Source organism: Typopeltis vanoorti, chromosome 9 (assembly GCF_054136105.1).
Source record: "Typopeltis vanoorti isolate ZY-2024b chromosome 9, IOZ_Tvanoo_1.0, whole genome shotgun sequence".
Lineage (NCBI taxonomy): Eukaryota > Metazoa > Arthropoda > Arachnida > Uropygi > Thelyphonidae > Typopeltis > Typopeltis vanoorti.
Window position 1 is genome coordinate 83688851 of NC_143557.1, and position 25259 is coordinate 83714109.

Here is a 25259-nt window from a genome sequence, read left to right on the forward strand (position 1 = left end):
GTTAAATTACTGGGTATTAAGAAGTATTACATGTGCTGTGCTTTTGTGATTTCTGCTGCACAAAGAGATGGTACACTTTAAAAAAAAAAACAGCACAAGCATTAAATTCTGATTCAAACTAGAGAAGACTGTCATAGAAACTTTTCAGATGTTAAACCTCATCATCAATTACCTGATATTACACCAAGGGGGGGAGGGGTGTTCAAGTTACTATGACAGCACTACATGATTAAGTTTACATTATTATCAATCTCCTATCAACAATTTTCCTCCAAATCAATCTATTATTGTGAGCACTCCAATATTGTCATATCTAACATTCTGTGCTTCTAAAACATTCCTGACTGAATCAATTCACCTAAACCTTGGTCTTCCTCTGGGTCTCTTTCCTGCACATCAAACTCCCATTGTGATAACCTTTCCTCACCATTCTATTTAAGTGACCTATCAGTTTAGATTAGCCCCATGATGCACAATGTATTCCTGCAAAGTTTCACGGCATTTTGATCACTGGGTGGCAGTCCACAAGGCCTTAAACAGGGATACTTTAATTTTGATCATCCTCTGTGTGTGTGTGTGTGTGTGTGTGTGTGTGTGTGTGTGTGTGTGTGTGTGTGTGTGTGTGTGTGTGTGTGTGTGTGTGTGTCAGGAGCATATATTCCGGGTGTGTGGTGCACAACCATGAAATAGTTAACTTTAATGGCGAGATGGACATCAATCCCTTGGATTTTTATCCCTTCATTGCTAGATTGTAATTATTAATAATGAGAAATTTTTGAGTGCCTGGCTCACCTGAATTAGGGTGTGTAGAATTGTTTGAAGCGATGATCAGAGCTGCCTTCTGGAGTTTGTGTCTCCATCTGTCATTTTCATCATAATTTGATGCATCACGAATGAGTTGGTTGGGATGGAGTGATGCCTGGGCGAAGTACTTGGCAGCAGTCTGGTTGAGATACGAAGGTATGTCTGGCATGTTTCCGTCTTGGTGGAGGAGAGCATTCCTAACAAAACACGGGGCATCAAAGATCATTCAGAGGCATTTATTTTGTAGTACCTGTAGTCTTTTGATGTTGCTGGGGGAGGTGTGGCTCCATGCCGGCGATCCGTACGTTAGTATGGGTCTGATGATTGTTTTGTATATTGTTAGTTTGTTTTCTGTACTGACTTTGCTTCTTCGGTTGAGTAGAGGGTAGAGTTGAGTTATAGCTGAGTTGGCTTTGTTGCAGGCATGTGAGATGCGGGGGTTGAAGCCGAGTCGATTATCCAGTTTGATTCCCAGGTATTTTACTTCCTTTTGACATGGGATATCAGTGTTGAACATCGTGACTGCTCCGTGGTGGGTTGCTTTCCTTCTTGTAAAGCGTATGGCCGTGCTCTTGTCGGCGTTGACATCTATCCTCCATTTCTGAAACCACTCTTCAAGATTTGTTGCTGCGTCTTGTAGTCGTTGTGTGGCTAAGTGTGGCCCGAGTGATCTGGTCAGTATTGCCATGTCGTCTGCATAGAAAGCCATGGTGGTTGATGCTGTGCTTGGTACGTCTGAGATGAAAATGTTGAAGAATAGCGGCGATAGGAGGGAGCCTTACGGGACACCTGCTGTGATGCTTCTCATGGGGGATCTGAGACCACGTAGCTTAACTTGAAATTTTCGGTCTTTCAGATAGGATTCTATGATTTTGGCAAGGTTTAGTGGGTATTTTGCAGCTATTAGTTTGTGGATGAGGCCTTTGTGCTATACTTTGTCAAAGGCTTTCGCCACATCCAGGAAGATTGCACCTGTGTGTTGTTTCCAGTTGTATCCAGAAGTTATGAATTCTATAAGTCTGTGGACCTGTTGGGTTGTGCAGCGGCCTTTGCGAAATCCGAATTGTTCTTTTGGGATTAGGTTGATCTTGTCCATTTCGTTTTGTAGGCAGTTCAGAATTATCTTTACTGCAATTTTTCCCAGATTTGATAGGAGGCTGATAGGTCTGTAGTTCTGGGGGAATTGAGGTAAGGCTTTTCCTGGTTTATGGATGAGGATTACATCTGCCTGCTTCCAGCGAGTGTGGAAGTAGTTGAGTCTTAGCATCGCGTTGATGATAGCCACTAGATGCATAACTGTTTTATGGGGGAGTGCTTTTATGGTTTGGTTTGAAATCTTGTCAGGACCTGGGCCTTTCTGTTGTTGAGGCTCTTGATGATTTGGTGTACTTCCTTTGGTGTAGCAAAGCTTGTGTTTTCTTGGCTGCTGGTTTGATGTAGTGCACAGTGGACATGCCTATGTATTTTTTCAATGAAATGTAAGTCCGCATGTGCATAGTTTGGGCTGAATTGCAGTTCCAGGGTGTCCGCGAAGGCTTCTGCTTTCTCATCGTCTCGGTAGGCTATGCCCCTTTCTCCGTGGATTGGCTGAATGTTGGGGCAGTCACGGCAAAGGGCTTTAGTCATTTTCCACAATGAGTTGTCTTTGGTGTTTAAGGAGCTTAGCTTCTTCTCCCACAGCTGGTTCTTGTGATCTTTGATCATGTATCGGACTAGGTTTTTGCCCTGTTTAGCTCTTGTCTATCCTGTGGGGATAGTGTTGTATGGTAACGACGTCTGATCCTGTTTTTGCTGCGGATGAGCTTTAGAATCTCTTCTGGGAGCAGGTTGGCTCGAGCTGGAGCAGTAACAGTGGAAGCTGCTGCAAGGCCAGCTTGGATTGTGCTTTCCAGTTTTCTGATCGCTGTATCTATTTCTTTAGGTGAGGAGATGGTTGGAACGGGTCCTGTGAGGTTGCGGAGAGTAGCATTCGGCTTTTCGAAATTTCTGAAGGACTTCCTGGGAATGATTTCTGTCTCCCCGCCTAGGCTTAGTAGTACCAGATTGTGGTCGGCGCTAAGATCATTGACTACCTGTAACTGGAATTGGTGCGAGGTGTTCCTGAAAATGGCTATATCCAGCACATCAGGTCTTCCCAGCGGTCCGTAGTGTGTTGGTTCGGCAGGACCTGCTATGATGATGTTTCTTGTCATAGCGAACGTGTGTAGGCTCTTCCCGTTGTTGTTGGAGTTCCTACTGTTCCATGCGGGATGTTTTGCGTTTAGGTCTCCCACCACAACTGTTGCTCCGTTTGTGTCGAGGAGCTGGGAGAGATCCGAGCCTAGTAGTGGTTTGCCTGGAGGGTTGTAGACTGAATTTAGCTTTAGGTTACCTGCATTGCTGGTATGTATCTCAATTCCAGTCTCTTCCAGGTTTGTAGTCATTGTCTTCTTGATCTCGTTGTATCTTATGTCTTTTTTGACAAAGATAGACATTCCACCTCCTCTGGCATTGAGTCTGTCATTCCTAAGTAGTGCGTGGTTCCTTAGTTTGGGGTTGTCGCAGGGCCGAAGGTGCATCTCGTTGATTAAGAGGATGTCTATGTCTATTCTATGTCTTGCTGTAAATTCTTGTAGTTCCAGGAGTTTGCTGCTTAGGCCGTTAGCATTCCAAAATGCGATCTGTATGAAGTTGTTTGAACCAGGCGTATTACTCACTGCTTATCATCGTGAAGATGACTTGAGTGTTTTTTAAGAACTTGTTTGTATCACTCTGATTGGGGTTGGTCTTGCTGAAAGCCATTGGCATCTCCCCGGTGGCAGCTGTGTTTTGACTGCTGGGCATAGGTTCTGCTGATTTAGCCTTTGAGGTGACTGCTGCAGCATACGAGCTGTGTGATATTCATTGATGGATTCCTTCTTCAAGGGGTGTTGCACGTTTTTAGCTGGTGGAGTGCCTGCTTTTCTGTTTCTTGCCAGGTTATCTGGGTGGGGAGTGCAGCCTCTATAGTTGGATGGGTGTGGGCCGCCGCAGTTTGCACATGTGGCTGGAGTTGTGCGTGGTTTGGAGCATGTGTGAGTAGGGTGACTGTCCCCGCACTTCACACATTTGTACTCTGCACAGTTTCTATGCATGCCCATATCTCCGGCAGCGATGCCATTGTCCTGCTGTTGCTTTCTTTCTGAGTGGTTCTGTTTTAATCCTGAGGTTGCAAACTGTTTTGAGATCATAAATCTCTCTTTGCTCCTTACTAATTTCCACAAGAACCAGCGGCATGGGACGTTTGTCTGCCCAGTACATTCTTGATACTTTTATGGGCTCCAGTCCTTGAAATCTAAGGTTGATGGCTATTTCTTTGGACGTGATTTCTTCTACCAGTCCTCCGATGACAATTATTAGGTTTTTTTCGCTTTTCTTTCGAAAGTGTGGTATGGGGTCTTTAGCTCGTCCATTAACTTTGTTAGCTGAAGGTAGTCTGATGTTCCTTCAGGGTGGATACGGACCCTATGTCGGAGTTTTTGGCTGTTTTAAATTTAATCTCGGAGTTTCTCATGGCCTCCGAGATTGTCAACCATTGTTTTTTTGTCTCTTAAGATTACCGGCGGGACTCGTTCTTTGATTTGTGCTGCTGGGCCCATTGGCTGGTGTTCCGGTTCTTCGGGTGGTGTCTCTTTTCGTCGCTTTTTTCTGATCACCGTTTGGTAGTCGTCCAGTTCTTCCAGGGTCTGGGTATCTGTGGCTGGGTTGTTGTCTTGTGTCATCTTGAGAAGTGCTGGGGAAAGGTTCTGAAGGTTGAGAGTCCTCAGATTCGACTTCCGCGATCTGATGGATCTCTACTTTGCCCGGCCATTTTGTATGTAGCAGGTTTCCTACATGTCAGAAAATTGCAAGCAGCTGCTTAAAATCTAGTTCATCGTACGAACTGTTCATGATGATTAAGCCTAGTCTGTAGTTTGCTGTACAATCTTCAGAATCACTATACTCTGTGATCACCTGTCTCAATCTTTATCTTTACTTTACCTCACCTCCATGAAATTTTGTTATCATTAATCCATCCATTTCACCACCATGAACTAGCAATATCACCAGCAAAAATATTTCCATATACAAGTAACCGAAAGGTGTCACACTTTATTACTAAAATACTCTGGATTAGAGATTAAATGTTGAAAGTTTTTTCACTTGGTTATACTATAACTAAAGATGCCAAGAAATTATACCATGTCAAAAAATAATTTCTTGGCATCTTTAATTTATAGTATTAACAAGTGAAAAAAAAAAAACGTTCAACATCTTTTTAATGTGTTATTACTGAATTAAACTAAATTTATTTCAAATCCCCTGCATGTTCTTGTATCCTGAACTTGTCCCTAGAGATATCACTTGCAGTCATCTTATTGATCATCGATAAGACTGTTTTATTCATGCGAGTCTCTCTCTTTTTCTGAATTTAATGTAAATTCTTTATGTTAGAATATAATGGTGGTAATGACTAGTCCATGTACAAATAGAAATCCAAGTATATACTTATTATTAGCTTTACTTTTTTCTTCAAATCTTCCCAAATGTCTAAAACTATATTTGCAGGGTTTTATTATAGATTCATTACAGTAAGAAACAAAACTTCTATATTATTATTATTGTTGTACAAGCACCTCCATGAAGTCCAAAGACTCACTGCAATAGATCCAATTTATCCACCCAAAGACTCACTGTGGGAGACCCAATTTATCCCCACAATCTATCATACCTCTTCATATGTTTCATTGTTTATTATAAATAGTTACACAGAAATAATTCCAAGATATTTAATGCATTTTCCAAGACAAGCCAACATTAGAACTGCTTTTATATCTGTCCATATCCTATAAAATTTCCCATGATCGCCAAAAGACAGCATTCCTGAAAAACATCTTATGGTATACAAATGATCCCACATACTGTGGCAAAACTTATCTTAGACAGACTGGAAAAAGTTTTCAGTTCTATAAAAAAGAACAGCACAGAGATAGAGTATAAAAGTAAAGAAAAAAGGAGCCCCACACATTTTCTTATAACACCAGGAAATGGACTGGTCTTCTGCTTGATGCCTTATCTAGAAGACAATCTTTTAGAAAGGACATTTACGAACTCCTCAGAGGCGATACAATTGCAAGCCACCGTAACCATCACATCTACAAACAATAACCATCATTAATGTTTCATGCTTCACATGTCAAATGATGTACATGACTAATGTACATCATTTGACATTAGTATATCAAGTTAGATGCATTCAGATTTTTTTTATATATATTCTCTAGAACATTTATCATCTGATGAAGTTGCTAATTAGTACACATATATAATATCAGGTTTTCTTATTATAATAATTCTATGAGTAAAATCCCACATATATTGTCTTCATAGTTTCGTTTCAGCAATTCTATGTGTCTGGTATTCAATCCAGAGATTGAATACCAGATCAATACACTGATCAAGTGTATTGATCTGGAATGACTTTGCACAAGTCATTCCCTTTTTTAACCAACTCAGCATCACTACTATAAAAAGTGAACTCAGGCATGAGTCCTCAGAAATCCTCTTCGTAAAGCCATCTTACCCACTCCTCCCACAAATTTTTCATATTCTTATCTATCCATTCCTGAATCCTTTCTTTGATAAACTTTTCCAATACCTTTACCATCACTCCTGAAATATATTGAGTGGTCCATAATTTGCTACTGCAGTCTCCTGCATTTTATGATTTAATGGAATAAAGATAGTATTAGTAGTGAACTAAACATCTAACCCATTCCTACTACTATCTTCATTACAATAAACCATAAGATGTGTGATAAAGTTATTATTTATTTGATGAAAAGCCAAACGGCTATTTTTTCTGGCAAGGTTGATAAGTAAAGGGGATAAAAATCCCTTATTGTTTTTCAGTCAGTATGCGAAACTCCTTGGAGTTTTGCATACTGGCTGAAAAACAATAAGGGATTTTTATCCCCTTTACTTATTATTTATTTATTTACTAATTTTAGTTTTCTACACAAATAGTCAGAAATCCCTAGTTTGTTATATCAAACACTTGTATATTAAATGTTTACTTTTTATATGTACAAAAAGGCTTAGGTGTTTGGGGTTATTCATAATAGCAGTTAACAGTTTTAATAGCACCAAAAGAAGAAAAAAAATAATAATTTACTGAACTTAATAACATTTCGATGGTTCTCTACCCAGCAACTTCAGAGCACAAATTATAACTGTAACAAGCACAGAGCACTCAACTAAATCATTGTAGAAACAATGATTTAGATGAGTGCTCTGTGCTTATCACAGTTACGATTTGTGCTCTGAAGAATCTGGGTAGAAACCCAGCAAAGCATTAGTATGTTCAACAAAGTAATTATATGTTTACTTCTCTTAGTGTTATTTATACTCTGAACCAATATTATTAATATTCATTTTTTATTATATTTATTTAAAAATCATACTTGTTCTATGTATTTCTTCCATAATGGTTCTTGTTCCTTTACTTCAAATTCATTATATCCATGTACTGCTATCCTCCTATCTGCCTCCTGCCAAGAGATTCCATGGTGAAGATCTGTCTTAAGTCTTTCAGCCACTGACTCAAAAGGTTGCCGACATGCTTCCTCTGTATGTAAACTTTGCATTTCACCATCAACATCTGCTGCTTTCTGTTTCAAAATATTATAAAAACCTCTTACTTATATTGAAAGTGGATGCTCATTAATGAGAGAACTTAAATTAAACCTTACAAATTATTTACAAAAACTTACTGATACAGTTAAGCATAATTATTAGAATTCCTGATTTTTAGTTACGATTCCTATAACTGGCACCTACAATATTACAACATTTACTTAATAGCCTAAATTTGATTTTTAACTGAAGTATACAATTTTAAACATAAATATTCACAGCACCTTCTGCTGATACTTTAATTTTTTAACATTTAAATGAATACTAACACTAGTTCTGATCTTTTCAAAATGGAGTTTCCTAACTTACTGATCAATTTTACTAAAGCAGTTGGATAAGCATTAAAAAAAACATTTGAAAAGTGTATATTAGAATTTTAAAAATAATCTATAGAAATATTTAATCAGATATGTATCACTCACTATAAATCAGATAGCAACTTGAATAGCCAAAAACCACATTCATTTGCATTAAAATGCTTCTTATCTTCCGTCAATGGAGACTGCATCTTTATCACTAACATTTATAATAATCATTAAATCAGACAATATAAATTTTTTAAGGATAAAATAATTTCTTAAAAAGTGCAATCATTTACTCAAAATGACATTTCTAACTTTCTGTGCTACTTTATTATTAATCGAGGAAGGATACTCTACTCGACACAACCCACTGTCTATAACAAAGATTCAGCTGCATCATTGTCTATAACAATGATGCAGTTGAATGGAAAGACCTGGGTTCAAATCTCGGGCAAATCCTCTATCCACACACACAATACCATCTGCCACTCATAAATAGCACTCCAGAATTTGCCTTTTATGGAATGAAAAATCAGAGTTTCCAAGAGTAAAATCCCTGTTACACCTATGTTAGATTGGTTAACTCGCCTTCACTTGAAAAAGTCCATATAAAGATTGCTCTTATCACAATGAGAATCAAAATTGGGTTGTCTTTTCCCAAATCAAAAAGTGCAATATTCTGTTGCTACTCTTATTGCACTATGAACACAAAAGACTGCTGGTCATAATAATACTTTAATGCAGTAGATATACAGCACAAAAAAAAAGGTAATTTCAGATGGTTGATAACATGATATATGCTTTAATTTCAGCAGTGGTTTTAAGAAAATATTAAAATGCATTGGAAATTAGCAAATTTTTATCAATTACAAAGAAATATTAAAAAAAATTAGTTGTACTGAAACTAATCAGTAAATAGCAGTACATTGAGGAACTTGCAGCCTTTTATGGGTGAAATAATTGATGATAATTTTCTTCACAGTATATTCATCACTATCATCATTCACATCTGCCTAAGGCATGCTGAGGCTACCATGAACAACAAGCAGCTTTCCAACCCAATTTATCAGCAACCAAATTATTTAAATTTTTGTAAGAGTTCACACCACTTTTGTTCTTTTCTACCCATTTCCTTCTAGGTCCTCCTAGACATAGTATTGTTCCTTCTATTTTCTTCTCTTTTGTTTTGAAGAATTCAGGAAACCTTTTAGTAGGATTCTGTACATAAGTCCATACCACTGTAACTGTTTTTCTCTGATTCTTGTTATTACTGAAATATGGTTGTGTAATTCTTCTCTGATTTCCTGACTGGTTTTCATTTCAGTCCATGATGGTCATTTATTCACAATACATTCATGACTGATATGGATATATGTGAATGCATTTAGGTGGTAAATGAATCATCGGATACAAGACCACCAAACTGTCTACGGACAGTTTAGTGGCTTGAAAAGCACCTGAATTATACAACTTGTAAATCCTTCCCAAGAAAGGCTTATACAATTATTCTTATCACATCAATCACAATGAGTCAGGCAGACTCATTGTGAGAGGTCCACACAACCAATAATATATTTATCATATTGAACCTTAAACTTCTTAACATGTCCAGCATTCATAACACATTCTGGTAATGGATTCTACTCATTTATAATTATAATTCTCAATATAAAAAAACTGCACCTCACACTCTTCTTCACATCTTAATACAACTTCCAGGGATGGCCATTTAATCTTCCCCTATCACCTTCCACTCTTGTTATAATCCTCTTCTTAATCTAATAAAATCTCTTCACTAACTTAACCATCTCTATCATATTACTTCTTTTCTGCCATTCACATTCACATGCCCAAGCATTCACAGCACATCCTGGTAACATATTCTACTCATCCATAATTAGCCGGCCTGGTTGACCGATTGGTTAGCATATCCACTCTCCACCCAAAAGGCTGCGAGTTCGAATCCCACTGTGAGCATGGATGTTTGTGATTGTCTGTGAAAATACTAGTAGTGGTGGGCGGCAGATTGCGTTGGTGGATTGAGTGGTGGAGACAGAGAGTTGTAAAGTAGGTGACCTCTCTCGATGAGTCTTTGGACTCCCTGGAGGTGTCACGTAATAATAATTCTCAATATAAAAAAACTGCACCTCACGCTCTTCTTCACATCTTTATACAACTTCCAGGGATGGCCATTTGATTTTCCCCTATCACCTTCTACTCGTTATAATCCTCTTCATAATCTAATAAAATTTATTCACTAACTTAACCATCTCTATCATACTACCTCTTTTCTGTCAATCCATGAAGCTCTACAATTTACATGCCTTTAGCCTCTCTTTATAACCAACAGTCCAGAGTCTCAATATTGCCTTGGTTGCCTCAACTCTAAACCCTTCTAAGTGTATCCACAGCATAATGACCAAATCTGAGCACAAAAGTTCATGTGTGGTCTGACCAATGCATTATACAATAGCATAACCAGCTTATTATACACACTTGAAAACACATACTTATCATAGCAGCAATATGATGAGCAGTCTTTGCAATACTTGCAAGGTATCCTCTATCCTTCAGTCCACTGTCAACTATCATCCCCAGATCTCTAATCTCATCCCCCATTTGTCCCACTCATTTGATCTAAGTCACTGGATCAAGTTTCACCAGTCTTGACTCAAAGTATAATAATGATGCCTTTGGCTGGAAAGACCAGGTTCAAATCTCATCCAAGATACAAAAACTATATTCATTTGCATTAAAATATTTATCTTCCCTCAATGGAGACTGCATCTTTAGCACTGATATTTATAATAATTATTAAATCACACAATATAAATGTTTAAGGAAAAAATAACTTGCCCTTTAAAAAATATACTCAAAATGATATTCCTAATAATTTGCTCTATTGTTATTAGTAAATCATGAAAGGATACTCTACTTGAAAAGCCCACTGTCTATACTGCCTAATCTCCATCTACACACACCACCATCATCCCAAATTGAGTTTTAAATGAGGAGGGGGGGTGGGGGTGGAAGATCAAATTTTGATTTCAGTTAGTCACTGAAAAGGAATTATGAGTGACAGTATCATCAACTCCATGTTCTGAAAAAATATATGATGAAAATATGCCTACCCATCTCATTCAATACTTTTATGGTTATTAGCATACTAACTTTTATTTTTCTGATGAAAAATAAGTTATAATTCTTAAAAATAAATATCTGCTATTTTACTTTTAATCCTCTATGGATGCTTGGATTATCACTCATGGATGTTGATTATCACTCATGCTGATATTTAGTGGAAAAAACAGATGTCTAAAAGCTAACTAAATTTATGTTGCTAATTAGATTAATAAGCCAATATTTCACATTAGTCATCAAAGTATCTGCAAGTTTAAACACTTTGGACAAAGTATATAAGTACTTTGGGAAGAAATGCCAATATCCATTTGGAACAACACGGAAAATGTGTCCATATACACTACAGTGACAGACCATGCCATGGACACTGATCACCAGATTGAATGGGGGAACCTCCCTCCAGAGGTTCTGGAGAAATCTGAGAGACTATTTCTAGAATCTGCCAGAGCACTACAACATTCCCCAAACTTAAACAAATTCAGTTGCATCACATTGCCAAAAATCTGGGAGACCATAATTTTGAGACCTTCAGCAAGTGTCCATCACTGCAGCAATAAAGGGAGCCAGTTAAGACTATATGAACCTGACTTTTACAATGAGTCTATGTTTGCCTTCCTACTAGTGAGTGTGCCTGCCTGCATGTGCTAAATGTACACTGCTTGGAAAGATTATCAACAAACACCCCCATGAACAAGGTGCATCAATCTGCCAAGTAACGAGTCACATGTTTGTAGCCAGTATAAATTGGAGGAATATGGTGCTCCCAAGGCAGTGCAACTGTGTTTGGGTGAAATAGCTGTGAGAAGAGTACTGAGGAAGTTTGAAAACTGCTGACAAATTGAGCCATCCCAGGTCAACAATCAGTGATACCATACCGAGATGGAAGCGCAGGGAGTCAACTACAAGTGCTACCCAGAGTGGATGACCCACCACACTTACTGAATGTGACCATAGGGTGCTAGAAATGATAATATGTAAAAACTGCCATTTGTCAGCCATTACATTGAGAATGCAGAATTCCAAGCATTGACTGAAACACCAATCTGCACAAAAACATTCAGAACCGAGGAGACCGAAATTCGGAGGTGGCAGTGCAATGGTATGGTCCTGTTTTTCCTGGTTTGGCCTCAGATCTCTGTTTGTGGTGCCATGAATTGAACTCCAAGAGGTATCTGAACATGCAATGTTTCCTACTTTGCGGCATTTCTAAAGAACTGATCAGTGTCTCTTCCAGCATAAAAGTCAAAAGGCTGCTGCTGCTGCTGTAACTGCGTGGTCTCTGGCCTCCACAGAGCCCTGATCTCAGCCCATTCAATATCTGTGGGATGAACTGGAGTGTCAGGCAAGATCAAGGGACATTTACCCCACAGCAGTCCAGGACCTCAATTACATGCCTACAGAAAGAATGGTCCAAAATCTCCACTGATTGCTATCATACACGTGTGGAAAGTATGCCCCATAGTATGCTGCAGTCATCACAGCGAAAGGAAGTTGCACATCTTATTAAGGTGGGTGCCATGGCTGTTTGTTCCTCACACTATGGTGATCATTGATTTCTCTCTAAACAGTGTATTTCTTTGTGCCCTGAAGATTCCTTAGTGACCAAGACAAAATATTGGCTTATTAATCTAATTAGTTAAATAAATTTAGTTAATTATTAGCAATAAATGTAACATCAACACAAGTATTTTACTTTTAGTTTGGTTTTGAATTAGGTGTCCAATCAGAAAACTATAAGAACGTCTTAGTTTAATTAGAGTAAAATACAACACCATGTTAAGAAACTACAGGTCAATATTGTTTTAAGAAAGTGCAAGAGGATGAAAGAATTTTCTTTTTCACAAAAAAAAAAAAAAAAAAAAAAAAAAAAAAAAAAAAAAAAAAAGGAGGAGGAGATGTCTTTAAAAAGTTAGAAAATCCCTGTTATATGGACTATTCAGCTAAAGCTGAAACTTCAATTTTCATCCTCCAAGACAAATGGTCACAGAATACATGCAACTGATAGCAACAGAAAAATATACAGAGAGAATTAACTACCCTACAGAGTTATTAATCAGGTTTATATGAAACCAAGTTAACTGGCCATGACAGGCTACTGAGCTTAGCTAATAGAGATGTAGTTTCACCAGTATGAATAACTTCAAGATAAAAAAACTAATGAATTTCTAGTAAAACCTAATTAATATAAAAATTCTGCTGCATATGTGAGATTTCTAGCATGTTCCACAGTAGCTATGTACAAATCAATTGGTAAGATGTTCTTTGTCTAATTAAATGGCTATTTCTTGCTAAATTTAAGCCAGTTAATCTCTGCCAAAAGACTGCTCAAATGGTTTTCAAACACAGAAATGGGTTAATTTTTGAATTTGGCTGCCACTGCAGCCAATTTATTTTAATTACTACAGAGAATACAATAAAAACTGAATGCAGCTTAATTTGTTTTATTCAAATATCACATTTTTAATACAGTATAGAGGGAAAAAAAGTCTAGAACAACAAGCCCAATCTCCACACACACACCTGCATATTGAGGTAGACTGGTGAGATGGGCCACAATTAGTAGAGCTTGGAGGTGGTACCATTCTAGAAGTGTATAAAATTTTATATAAAAGGGAACCAGTGATGTTTTCCATGGTATGGTAAGCCACTTCAACAGTGTAGATGATAGACACAGTTTCCATGTTCTTCTAAATGGATATTGGCTGTTCTTCCTGTTTGTCCAAAGTGCATAAGTTTGCAGGAGAAAGGAATACTATCTTCACCAGAATGATCTAGATCAGGGCTGTCCAACCTTAGGTAATCCGAGGGCCACATGACAATGCATATCTAGTAATTTGATGAGCAGCAGCGACACAACCTCGATAGCCGAACAAACAAACAACACTATGTGCATTGGAACAAAGCAGTGTAAGAACGCTTTTTTGACAAGTCTAATATTTGAAAAACGCGTGGGTATATAATGATGTAAAAACACCAAATAAAATTACCAACGTCGAGATTATTGATTAGTGATAGAATTAAAATATCTAATACGCATTCGATTCAAATTTTTATTTTATTTTTTCGCTCATGAAAATCAAAACCCACAGGCAGGCCACACAAAATCACACTGCAGGCCAAATCCAGCCTGCAGGCAGTGCTTTGGACAGCCTTGATCTACCTGATGGAGGGGATCTCTTATGAAAAGATAAAGATAGCTAATTTTTGGTGTGGCTTGATGTGTTGGTCATTATGTTATGTCTTTTAAAAATATGAGGCTTTTTCTGAGGTGCACTGGATGTAAGGGTTAGCAATGGATTTTTTTGTTGTTCTGAATTGTGGTGGTGGGGGGGAAAGAGAGAATTTTGGTTTGGAGGATGGGGACAGCTCTGTTGATTTTGTGAAGGTGAAGCCACTGGCTAAAGAAGGATCTGTCCTTCCTTGACACTTAGGTCATCCAGCTAACCAATGGATCTTTATTCTTTTAGTTTACAGAGAGAACCATCTGCTTGGACCACAGTAGCCTCTCCACTGAAATCAGTCATACACATTTGGGATGCTTTTATAGCCAATGGATTTCTCTTAATAAAATTAACAGAGTTCTCCACCCATCCTTCAATTCCCCCCCCCCCAAAAAAAAAAAAACATCCAGAACACAAAAAAATCCATTGTCCCATTAGCCATATATAAGTAGTAAAAAAAATATAAATACACAAAGTATTTTAATAAAAAAAAGTTTACATCTCTTTGCTACTTACATATGGGAAATATATGACTTCTGCATTACTTCAACCTTAGTATTTCTTCTAGAACTGGCTGCCACTGATGAGACTTCAATAAAGGTTGAAACCAGTCAGGGCAGGAGCCCTTCCCAGCGTAGCATTATACACACCTGAAGGAATGCATGCTTTGCAATATGGAATGAATGCTAAGGCAAGTAATGTGAAGTAATTGGCCTCTACATACAAGTAGCCTAGTCGTGAAGATATTTCATATGCCAAACATTGCATGATTACACTTAGATAAAGGATTAAACAATGTATAATTTCTTGTCATCTTTAATTCATAACTAAGTGGGAAAACTCAACAATATATATTAGAGTGCTGGTTAGAGTACTACTATTACAGAGTGCTGGTTGACCAGTTTAAAAATCAGAGTCCCAAGACTGATCGTTAATATTAACAATAAGTGCCTCAACAGCACAATTGAATACTGTGCCCTTTGAGTGGAAAAGGCCTGAATTTAATCCTTGTCATGAGAAGAATCTCTATGAGCTTTTTTCTTTTTTTTAAACTGAAAGCGACTTCATAGATCTCATACAGGAATAGCAATGTTTTTTTGTTTTTTTTTTTACTCCCAGAAACTGGTTTTTCATTGGCCAGAGAACACGTGCAACTTATAGACAAAAAACACTGCTGATGGGTGGTAGATGTGTGTAGATGCTGGACAGTGCCAATGTGTGTATATAAATAGAGGATTAACTAGCAGAGATGGCAGACTGTGTAGAGCAGAGTGCGTTCCTGCAATGAGGAATCACTCTTTTGAGGTGTCATATAATAAAAATAAATATATTTGTAGAATATATTCAGAACAGCTGGCCAAGTGGTTAGCATTACTCACTCTCCAACCAACAGATCATGAGTTCCAATCCCACTGTGGGCACAGATGTTTGTGATTGTCTATAGGTAAGAGATGAATATCACTGTCTGATGTGAGACCACCACCCCACTTATCGGAGGCCTGAAGTGGCTTGAAAAAGTTCAATGTTTGGTCTCTAGAGATGGGTTTCTGGATTATGTAAAACATAAATTAAAAAAAATTACAATATATATATATTTTGGACTATGTAAAACAAATTTAAAAAATTACAATATATTGATAAAAATGCAAAAAAAAAAAAAAATCCTGAGCCAACCCATGATACAAATGCACTATAGGTTTATTTATAACCTTTTGTGGGTGAGAACCATGTGCATGTGTGTATAATCATCAAGGCCACTTTTATGTATTTTACTGTAACTGTCTGCAACGATTTATTAAAATTATGGATTTTTACAGTATGATTATATATTTCAATTTGAAAAGTGGCTTATGTTTATCAAAATCATCTATTACAAGAACAATACTGCCTCATCCACCATACCAATTTTAAAACTATACCTACCTATAACAAATGCAATCTATTGCCTAGTGAGCACTCAGCTGTTAAAACAATCTCCATTAATGTTTATTTTAATTCAACTGTTTCAGTGTATAATTTTACTTATTTTTTTTTTTTTTACATTTAGCAGCGTAAATTCTCATTTCTCAATCAGAAGTTTGTGATCTACAGTCTATCAAATAATACAATTTTACTCTGTAAGTCAAAAGAGACAGTCATTACAATAACTCATCATTCGATAGACTGAAGAAAAAACAAGTGTAGGTCACTCACTATGAAGACACATATACATTCAAGTCAATAGCGTATTTCATTTTGCTTTACGTAGACAGTTATTAAGTTTGTTATATATTTTATTTTCGTTGATTAATAATTACATACTAAAGACATGCATCAAGTTATTAAAAAAATTAAATGGTTTATCAAATGTTCAGAATGTAAAAGTGCATTAAATTAGAGAAATAAGCTTACTGAATGTGTCTGGTTCTGGACTGTAGAAACTTTCATTTAATGAAAGTAGACAGACGAAAATAGGGAGCGTTACAATTTAATAATTTAAAGAAACCTTTTTAGAAATTGTACGAATTTTTTTCTGCTATGTCGATGTAGGTTGTGACGTGTACGACAACTTGTTAGTTCTACGTTTACAGTTCTTGTAAAAGTTCCAGTTAAGAAAACTGATACGATCAGCAACACTTGCTGAATACAAAACTCGAAACATTTGGTTAATAACTTTTAAAAAACGCCACTTCATCATTACAACGCCTACCAAAATAATTGCCGACATACCTTGCCTCACTCAAGGAATACAGCAAAACACGTGCACGGATGCCGCAGAAAATTTAAGTACAACTAAAGCACTTCAAGTGTTGCGCTACTGACAAATCGACAAACGAGCAAACTTATCGCTTGGAGGAAGCAGTAGCTATGTCACTCTTCTACTTTTGTTTTTAGCCTGGTCAAGGTTTCACTTTCTGGAAAACTCAAACTATAGCAGTTTTAAATCAGCATGTTAAAAATTCCCAGCACAAATTACATAAATAGGTTTAATCAATGTTTTTTTTGGGGGGGGGGACATTCTGTCTGTTTTCATTATTAAAATTCAATGAAATAAAACAAAACAGTGGTTTATAACACTACCACCAAACTATTAATTTTCTTAATAATCTTCGGAGTCAACTGAACACGGTGAAATTTTATGTTAAAGCAGTCAAGCTGCATTCCGAATCAGAATTTATGATAATATCCCATCCGAATACATAATATTAAAAAATAAAGGTGGTAGTGAATTTTATCACTCAGTGTGAGTCCACTGTCCTGTATACTGAAGACATGTAGTGGCTGTAGCTGTGATGTTTTTTTGCTCTGTTAGAAATACCACGAAACATGTCCGTAGCGCAATTGGAAGAACGACGGTACATTGCGCCCTTTGATTGGAAAATACTCGTAACTGAGCTCGATTCATCGTGAGGAGATTAATCTTTATATGGACACATTTCAATTGAAGATAGTTTTTCGTCCCGCATACGGGCAAATCGAGAACACACGCCATTTAAAGACGATATATACTGGTGGTGGTGGGCGATAGATGCGTCACGTAACAATAGTAATTTATTTATTTATTCTTATGGCTACATGAAACTGGTAATTGAAAAATACAATCACAATTTCCAGAAACAAATGATGAAAATCTTAACATATAAAAGTTCATTACATAAAAGGCACAACCTGCTTTCTAAGGCTTTTCTCTTTTTTTTTTTTTTTAAATATAAAGCAAAAATAACTTGTCATAATGAAGCCAGGGACAATTATCGTCCTGCTGCACCAAGTATGCATGTTCTCACAATACTTCACAACATAAAAGTAGCTGTATCCGAGGTTTAAGTAGAGAGCAGTTGTGTCTTGTGTGAGGAAACTTGATCCATTAGAGGAGGCCCATTTCACATTGTATCATCATCTTCTAACATGAGGAGTTCTACTGATACTATGACGAGGACTATGAGAGTGACTACTAGAATAACGTCTTCGTGGTGAGACGGGACTGTGATCTTCTGTTTCCTCCATAATCACTGCCGCCACCATACCAACTACAGGTCAAGGTTCAGACTGGAAAGCCAATTCAAGGCCTCATCCGCCACCGTGTGGATGTCCTGTAGGCCACCACCGTGAAATTGGCGCCTTGGGCAGTCGTACACAATACGAGTAATCGTCTGAGCCACGGGAGAACAATCACAATAAGGGTGATCTGACAGCCTCCATTTATGTAGCAGTTAGCCGCATCTGCCCTGACTAGTCTGATCCTGTTTATGGATGACCAAATCTTCCTAGGAAGACCAAAAACAGGCTGCAAAGCACAAGGATCTTCTACCAGGAAGCCGTTTGTTGGGAGATTGTTGGACCAGTATTTTCTCCATATGTGAGATATTGATGGCAGCGCAGCTGAAGAGAGTTCGTCCATGGACCAGAGAGGCTTTCTTTTTCCTTCCAAGTTTCTGGAAGGAAACCCTGTTACTTCCGTATGAGATCAACTAATTTACCTTAAATTGAAAAAAAAATAAAAATAATAATCATATAACGATTCCTCTCATCACCTACACTATAATTTGTCAAATATAATTTATTGAAGTAGACTAACAACGTTCTTCCATGTTTGTTCTTTACAGAATTCCCGAAGAGTCTAACACCAAGGCCAAAATACCAATGTACTCTCAATGTGAATAATAACTTCGGTGGTAGTGTTAAGAATAATAACTTCTCAGTTATTATTCGTATCTTGATCTAAAAAATACACTGAAATAATCTACAATTCCTTTGCTCTCCTACAGACACACTTAGAACAAATATTTCAGAAACATTAATTCGCTCAACGTTTAAATGCATGATTATCAGAAGTCACAACACAGTCATCATGCTCCGGGATGAGATAGAACTGCAAGTACAAGATAAATTCCTGCGCATGAGTCTCCGAAGATGGATGCTCCTGCTGATTGTCATAAGTGATTGTCCATAAATTTGTGTGGTGTCCACAATTTTAAATTTGAGATTTCATAACGTAAACGTGTTTGTTTCCAATTAGGCATCGGAGAAGTGACAAAAGCTATATAAAGAAAGAAATATTCTGCCAACTATTTAATTCAAGGATGGAAATACAAGGTCTGTCCAAAAATGTTCTGGGACAATTATTATTAAAATAAACTGGACATGCTTTCGTATCGTTTTGTAGGCAGACATGACGAAACAAGCCCTAAGTTATTGCGTCACCTCAGTCACCCGTAGCGCCTTGATAGATGAACACGTTTCTTCCTTTTTTGAGTACCAGGATGTCAGCAATTAATGAACGACATATGAGTGCAACAAATTTTGCTTTAAACTTGACAAAAACAGAAACTTTCAAACGCTTAAAACAGTTTTCGTAGATAATGCCTTAAATCGCTCAAAGATATTCGAGTGGTTTAAAGACGGTCGAACTTCGGCTGAACATGACCCCGCTCTGGACATCGCCATTTGCAACAACGATTTAGTAGTCCGTCTCCACGATAAGGTCATATCAACGATCAGCATATTACTGTTCCAAGGCTAGCGCTAGCCTGTGAGATGGGAATCTCAGATGCCTCCTGCCACAAATTCTGTAGAGAGATTTGGAAATGAGAATTGCAGCAAAGTTCATTTCTTTCACCTCGCGAGCTTCTAACTCAAAAGAACATAGTTGTACCCAACCCACACTATTTCATCAGATCTGCCCTCCTTTTGGCTTTTTATTTATTTATTTTTTTCCAAGACATAAACTAAATAAAACAGAATGCAACAAAGCACAAAGCCACTCCTTCAGTTCCAGAGATGCTTCTAAAAGCAGGGAACAGTGTATTTCAAAGGGAATATGTTCCTATAGCACATAGGCTTTTACATATATTTTTCAAAATAAATTTATGTGCAGGAACGTTTTAAACATACATCGCACTAGCACAGCTTTTTAAGGGAATTGGTAAGCTGCTTGCATATACCCTGCGTTATCTGGGTAGCTAATGTCAAATCTATCGAGGATTTACAGAATTACAAATTTTAATAAGATGCTCTATCCCATCATATTCTTAATATATACTATATAATAAAATATCAATATCAAATAAATGATAAACAAAATGGAAGAACATATTTGAAATGTTCACCGGCCCAACACAAATTATAATCACAATTTTTTCAAGATATCCATGAACTTCAGAAATACATATTAGCCTGCAATCTGTAATTTGATGACTCAATTTGAGTTCCAGAGTTGCTGCACTTTTCGATCTATGTTTATGACTCTTCCAAAAGTTAAAAAAAAATAAAATAAAATAAGGCTATCTTGATATTCTTTTAAAATGCATAGTTGCCTGTGTAGCTCAGCGGATGTGGCGTTTGCACACCGCCGCGCTTGGCCGCACAAGAGAAGACTTCGTTTCGAGTCTAGTCGGCGACTAGAGGAAATTTTTCTAAGCCTTTTTTCGACCGGTTCCCGAGTTGGTCGATCTCTGGCACGGGCAAGCAGGTTTTTCCTCCCGGAAACTCGGGTTTTTCGTCCTGTAAACTCAAGAAAATCGACCGTAGAACCCACATTATTTCAGACATTAAATATATTGTGTTAGGGACCACGAGATGGCGGCACATTTGAGCCGTCTCTCTTCACTGCGTACCGCTTAATTAGTGATAGCCTTGGGCCATCTGTCTCTGATTGGGTACCAGTGGAGATTGAACTGCCCACTCAGTCTCCAAAAGTTAGATAGGGCTAAATGGCCTCGCCTACTCCCGTATACGGGAATAAAAAGGCGTTAGCTGATTTTTTTTTTTTTTTGATATTCTTTTAAAATGCATAGTGATGTCATCCTCTTATCGGCACTTAGATTTACCAACATTTCATTATCGATTATGTCTATCTGAATATACGCGATTGCCACTGAAGTACATATAGATCGAACTGAAATATTTACTTCTTCAGATACTTTGGGAAAATCAGTACCACACGCACCTGCACATGTATGTGAAGGTATCTTGCAAAGCGCACATGGACTATCTTCAAAGATTCAGGAAATAATGTGATACCATCTATAAACTTTCAGTGTGCAAGTTTACAGATTGTGTGAATCTGAAAGTTCTCATTTGTTAACTTCAAAATTTGCATCAATCTTACAGCTCATCAGCTCAGTGCCAATTACATGATCCTAGCTGAAAGTTTGACGAAGAAGATCATAAATGATTTCACAACAGGAGTAACGTCATTCATAATCCCAGCAACTGAATCCAGATCAATTTCGCTTACACCACTCAGTTTATTTAAAATCGAGATGAAATTTTAAAGACTGCAAATAATAAATTCCAATAAAAATAAATCAAGGAGCAAAGTTATATGTATACAAAAGGAGGGGAAGAACAATCTAATATGTGCTTAATCTCACCTACTTTTTCTTTAATGAATAAAATACTGATGAACCAACTGTTTATCCAAAAGAGCCAAAAAAGTCAAGTTTTTTTCTGAATAAGTGTTTATAAAGCAGTAAGACGATCTACCAAATGTCAAGGGGCAACTCTGATCAGAGGAAAATGGATGTGATTGTATAGTATGTAATCTTTGTCGCCTATAAAAAATGAGTTGTTCTCTTGGAAGCTACTGTGATCTTGTGTGCTAAACGATGAACACACTGAAAGAGTTAACTAAAACGTGGGGGGAAAATATACGCTAACTACTGCACAGCAATTAAGCTCCAGTGACAAGACTGAAGTACACAGCAGCTGATTCAACGTTAGCTCTCATTTTGTGTCGGAGACACAAACAACCACAGGAAGAGTCCCATAAGTGTTTGTTCATAATAAATAGAGCTACAGCCTAGACACTTTTTTTTTTTTTAATGAATCGAATGCAGGTCGTTAATAGCCATGGTCCAAGACACACAAAACTTTGCCCGTATGAGCAATTAAAATCAGGCCTGGAAAAATGTCTGTGTTCTAAGTTCTGTCGTGGTTCTCGCACCGGCGAATACGATAATGCTCCATGGCAGAACTAACATGCAGTTTGGAGAAATTCGCATAAGCCCGACTTGATTCTAACAGAATATCTATGGGATGAACTGGAATGAATGCATAACTAGGACAAGGACAAAGTAATCCTCTTCAGTGGAATTTTACTTTAAAGGAAATGGAGAGAGTGGAACATACTACTTACTACCCGCATTTTTTTTAATAGAAGAAATGGTGCACTTCCACCACACTATTATAAGAGTTATTACAGCAAAACACAGGGCAGCACGTTATTAATTTGTATCAAGGATTTTGTTTATATCTACACCACCTCAAGATTTCTAGTAGGATGCAGAATTAAGAACTGAAATATCTCCATTTTAGAATGCCACACTGCTATGTATGCTTTCACAGTTGTTCTACAATGCTATACAACCCAAACAGATTTATAGAGTCCGCTGTACATCTGTATACCGTCAAGAATGCTGTTGAGAGCTTCGACTTTGAAAGTGGTGCTATAGTACACTTCTGCGCATGTCAAAAGGAGAATCTATTCCGATAATAGAGTAATCAATCTGTATTGTGGGATGAGTGTTTATTATTACACATAGGAAAATTAACTTCTCTTTTATGATCATTGTAATTTTTAAAGTGGTAACTATTTTGCTTGTATAACAGTTGGAAAATTTTACAGCACGTGATTTCCCGTGTTGGTGACCAATTCGTACATCCTTTATTTCTTTCTCCCCTTCAACTAGAATTGACTTCTTCACAGTCTGCCCACGACAGCTCTCGCTTCTATAGTCGGACTATATCATAGGATGCCATGATGGGTAACTTAACCATCGATTACATGCATTTTATGTGGATAATGGCGATGTTTACAAATGGAGGTTACATAGTGTAGAAGGTCGATTACCAGACCGAAAGCCCTAAGAGGTGTAGTGTAATAAATAATCAGAAGGAAATATAAGCTTCCTCAGCTAAGAAAAGTACAGGAATTTAACAATAAGCACTACTGAGTGCTTAGAAGTACAGTATGGAAATCTTGGAAGTCTGATATGGAAAACCATCAATCAGAAAGAACACACACATCTGTCAAATAAGCAGCAAAAATCTGCAAAAAAGACTCAGTTTCCATGGCAGACCAGCTGTACAAAAAAAATCAACCATGTGATGCAACAGTGCTGACTAAATTGGAGTAAATAAGTTTTATTGGTTCACAGCATTGGAAACTCGGGCTTTGAAGTGGTGAATCATGTTCCCACATTTTCCAGTTAAATGAGCAAGCAGCAATATGACAGACACTTTGGGGTGGCCATATGATTAAGAAACTCATCCTAATTGTGAGATTTGCTGGTTGAAGTGTAATGTTCAACAAGGATAAATGTAGAAAACTCGCTATCACTTGAAGTCGTACTTCGGGTTCCTTGCGAAAGGTTGTTGGAAGCAACTTTTGTCATATGTACTAAATCCTGTAACTCAGCATAACATTAGCTTTGTAACAGCACATAGTCTTCTCTTCAAACTCTTTCATTAAATGATCATGGCAAATGATCTCCTTTGACTAGACCACTGCATCTCATGCCTCCCCAGAGCTTCAGCCAGAAAGACATCAAAAGAACCTGGAATCACTTGAATACCACAAAGGCAGGCAATTGAGATGGAATCACACTCATTATGCTCACTAATCTGCACTCAGCTGACATCCATCTTACAGCATGGAAGCCAATATACAACTAGATCCCAAAAAAGAGAAATGTTTATCATCATGCTATCGACCTATAAAGATTTTCAACAGTCAACTCTTCAATATCTTGAGAACGGCTATCTAATGAGTGAAAAACTAGTATGAATTTTGCTAATCTAGATCCACAGGGGAGCTGGTCTACATCACACTTTTGGACCCATTTCATGGAAAGGTTTGGAGAAACCTGTGCCATTGCTCTTACCATCTCCAAAGCTTTTGATAGGCTCTGCCATCAAGGGCTTCTTGACAAGTTATGGTTAGGACCATCATTTGGACTACCTTGTCTAATGGACTGTGTTTTCTCTCAGATCGATCCCTAAGTGTAATGACATGTCGTATTCTCTCTTCAGACTGTCAATGCTGGTGTCCATCAGGGCTATGTCATTTTACTCATCCTATTCCTGATTTATATAAACGATCTGTCCCCATTGTTTGCAGACCCTATTCATAGTTTTACTGATGATAACACTCAACTTGTTCAACCCATATAACAAGCCTTGCAGTGATCAAACATCTCAAGCGTCCAGATCATCTATAATAAGTGAACTGAACAATGATCTACACATTATCCTTGACTGGGTGAAAGCAACTCAGCCAATGCTTCCAAAATACAGCTTTAGTTGATTTCTCATAAAATTATACCTCAGATTTTCTCCACTTACTTTTGATAATGTCACCTCAACAGTCAAGACCAATTTCTCTTCTAATACTGACTCTTACTCCAAACCTTCTCTGACAATCATATCAACTTCTCTAGGAGGAGAAGTTTCCATAAAACTTGGCATCCATATTTACTCAAGATGGTAGTTCTCGGCTGAATAGTTACTCTGTATAAATCCCAAATCCGACCAGCATTGGAATACTGTTCTCATGTTTGGAGGTAGTACACATAAGATCTCTCTACAATTTGTTGATGCTATTCAGAAAAGGGCAGTTTGGTTGATTAATGACACTTCTTTTACTCTTTCCAGCCACTTTCACCATAGAAGATAGTTTATGTAATCTCTCTCTCTCTCTACAGATATTTCTGTACCCACTGTTCAACAGAACTAGCATTCATTCCTCCTCACATTTCTGCCAGATCAACAGGAACTCGAGCAATTGCTGCTGAACATCCCTTTACAATCGAACTATACACTCCCCGAACCTGCTACTCGCAATCATTTTTCATTCCTTCCATCTCAATTATGTGAAATAGCCTCTTTAGACAGGCATTTCCCAAGGACTGCAACCTCGAATAGTTCAAGAATATCGAGACTACTCTTGAATATTGCCCACAAACAGCATTTCTTTGATATAGGCTCTTCTACCTTTCGTATGTGAGAGAATTATATATTGTTGCATAGGCACCTCCATGGATTCATCGTAAGAGTCGCAAACTATCAACACAATATCGTCTTCGTCGTCGTCCAGTAGCGTCCTCTAAAAAGAGGGTTG

General features: G+C 37.5%; 1 protein-coding gene across 3 annotated transcripts in view; it reads right to left on the minus strand.

Moving 5' to 3' along the window:
- Nucleotides 1-25259, minus strand: part of SPoCk (secretory pathway calcium atpase) — a 518064-nt gene that overhangs the window by 413798 nt on the left and 79007 nt on the right. Inside the window, exons 1-2 of one of the 3 annotated variants that reach the window (XM_090398527.1) lie at nucleotides 16871-16979; nucleotides 7266-7472 (exon numbers count right to left, since the gene is read on the minus strand). In XM_090398527.1, coding sequence (XP_090254653.1) covers nucleotides 7266-7448 — 183 coding nt within the window. In that variant the 5' untranslated portion in view covers nucleotides 7449-7472; nucleotides 16871-16979. Of the gene's footprint in view, nucleotides 1-7265; nucleotides 7473-16552; nucleotides 16835-16870; nucleotides 16980-25259 lie in introns of those variants that run through there. The other 2 variants (XM_090398526.1, XM_090398525.1) reach the window with 2 other exon arrangements.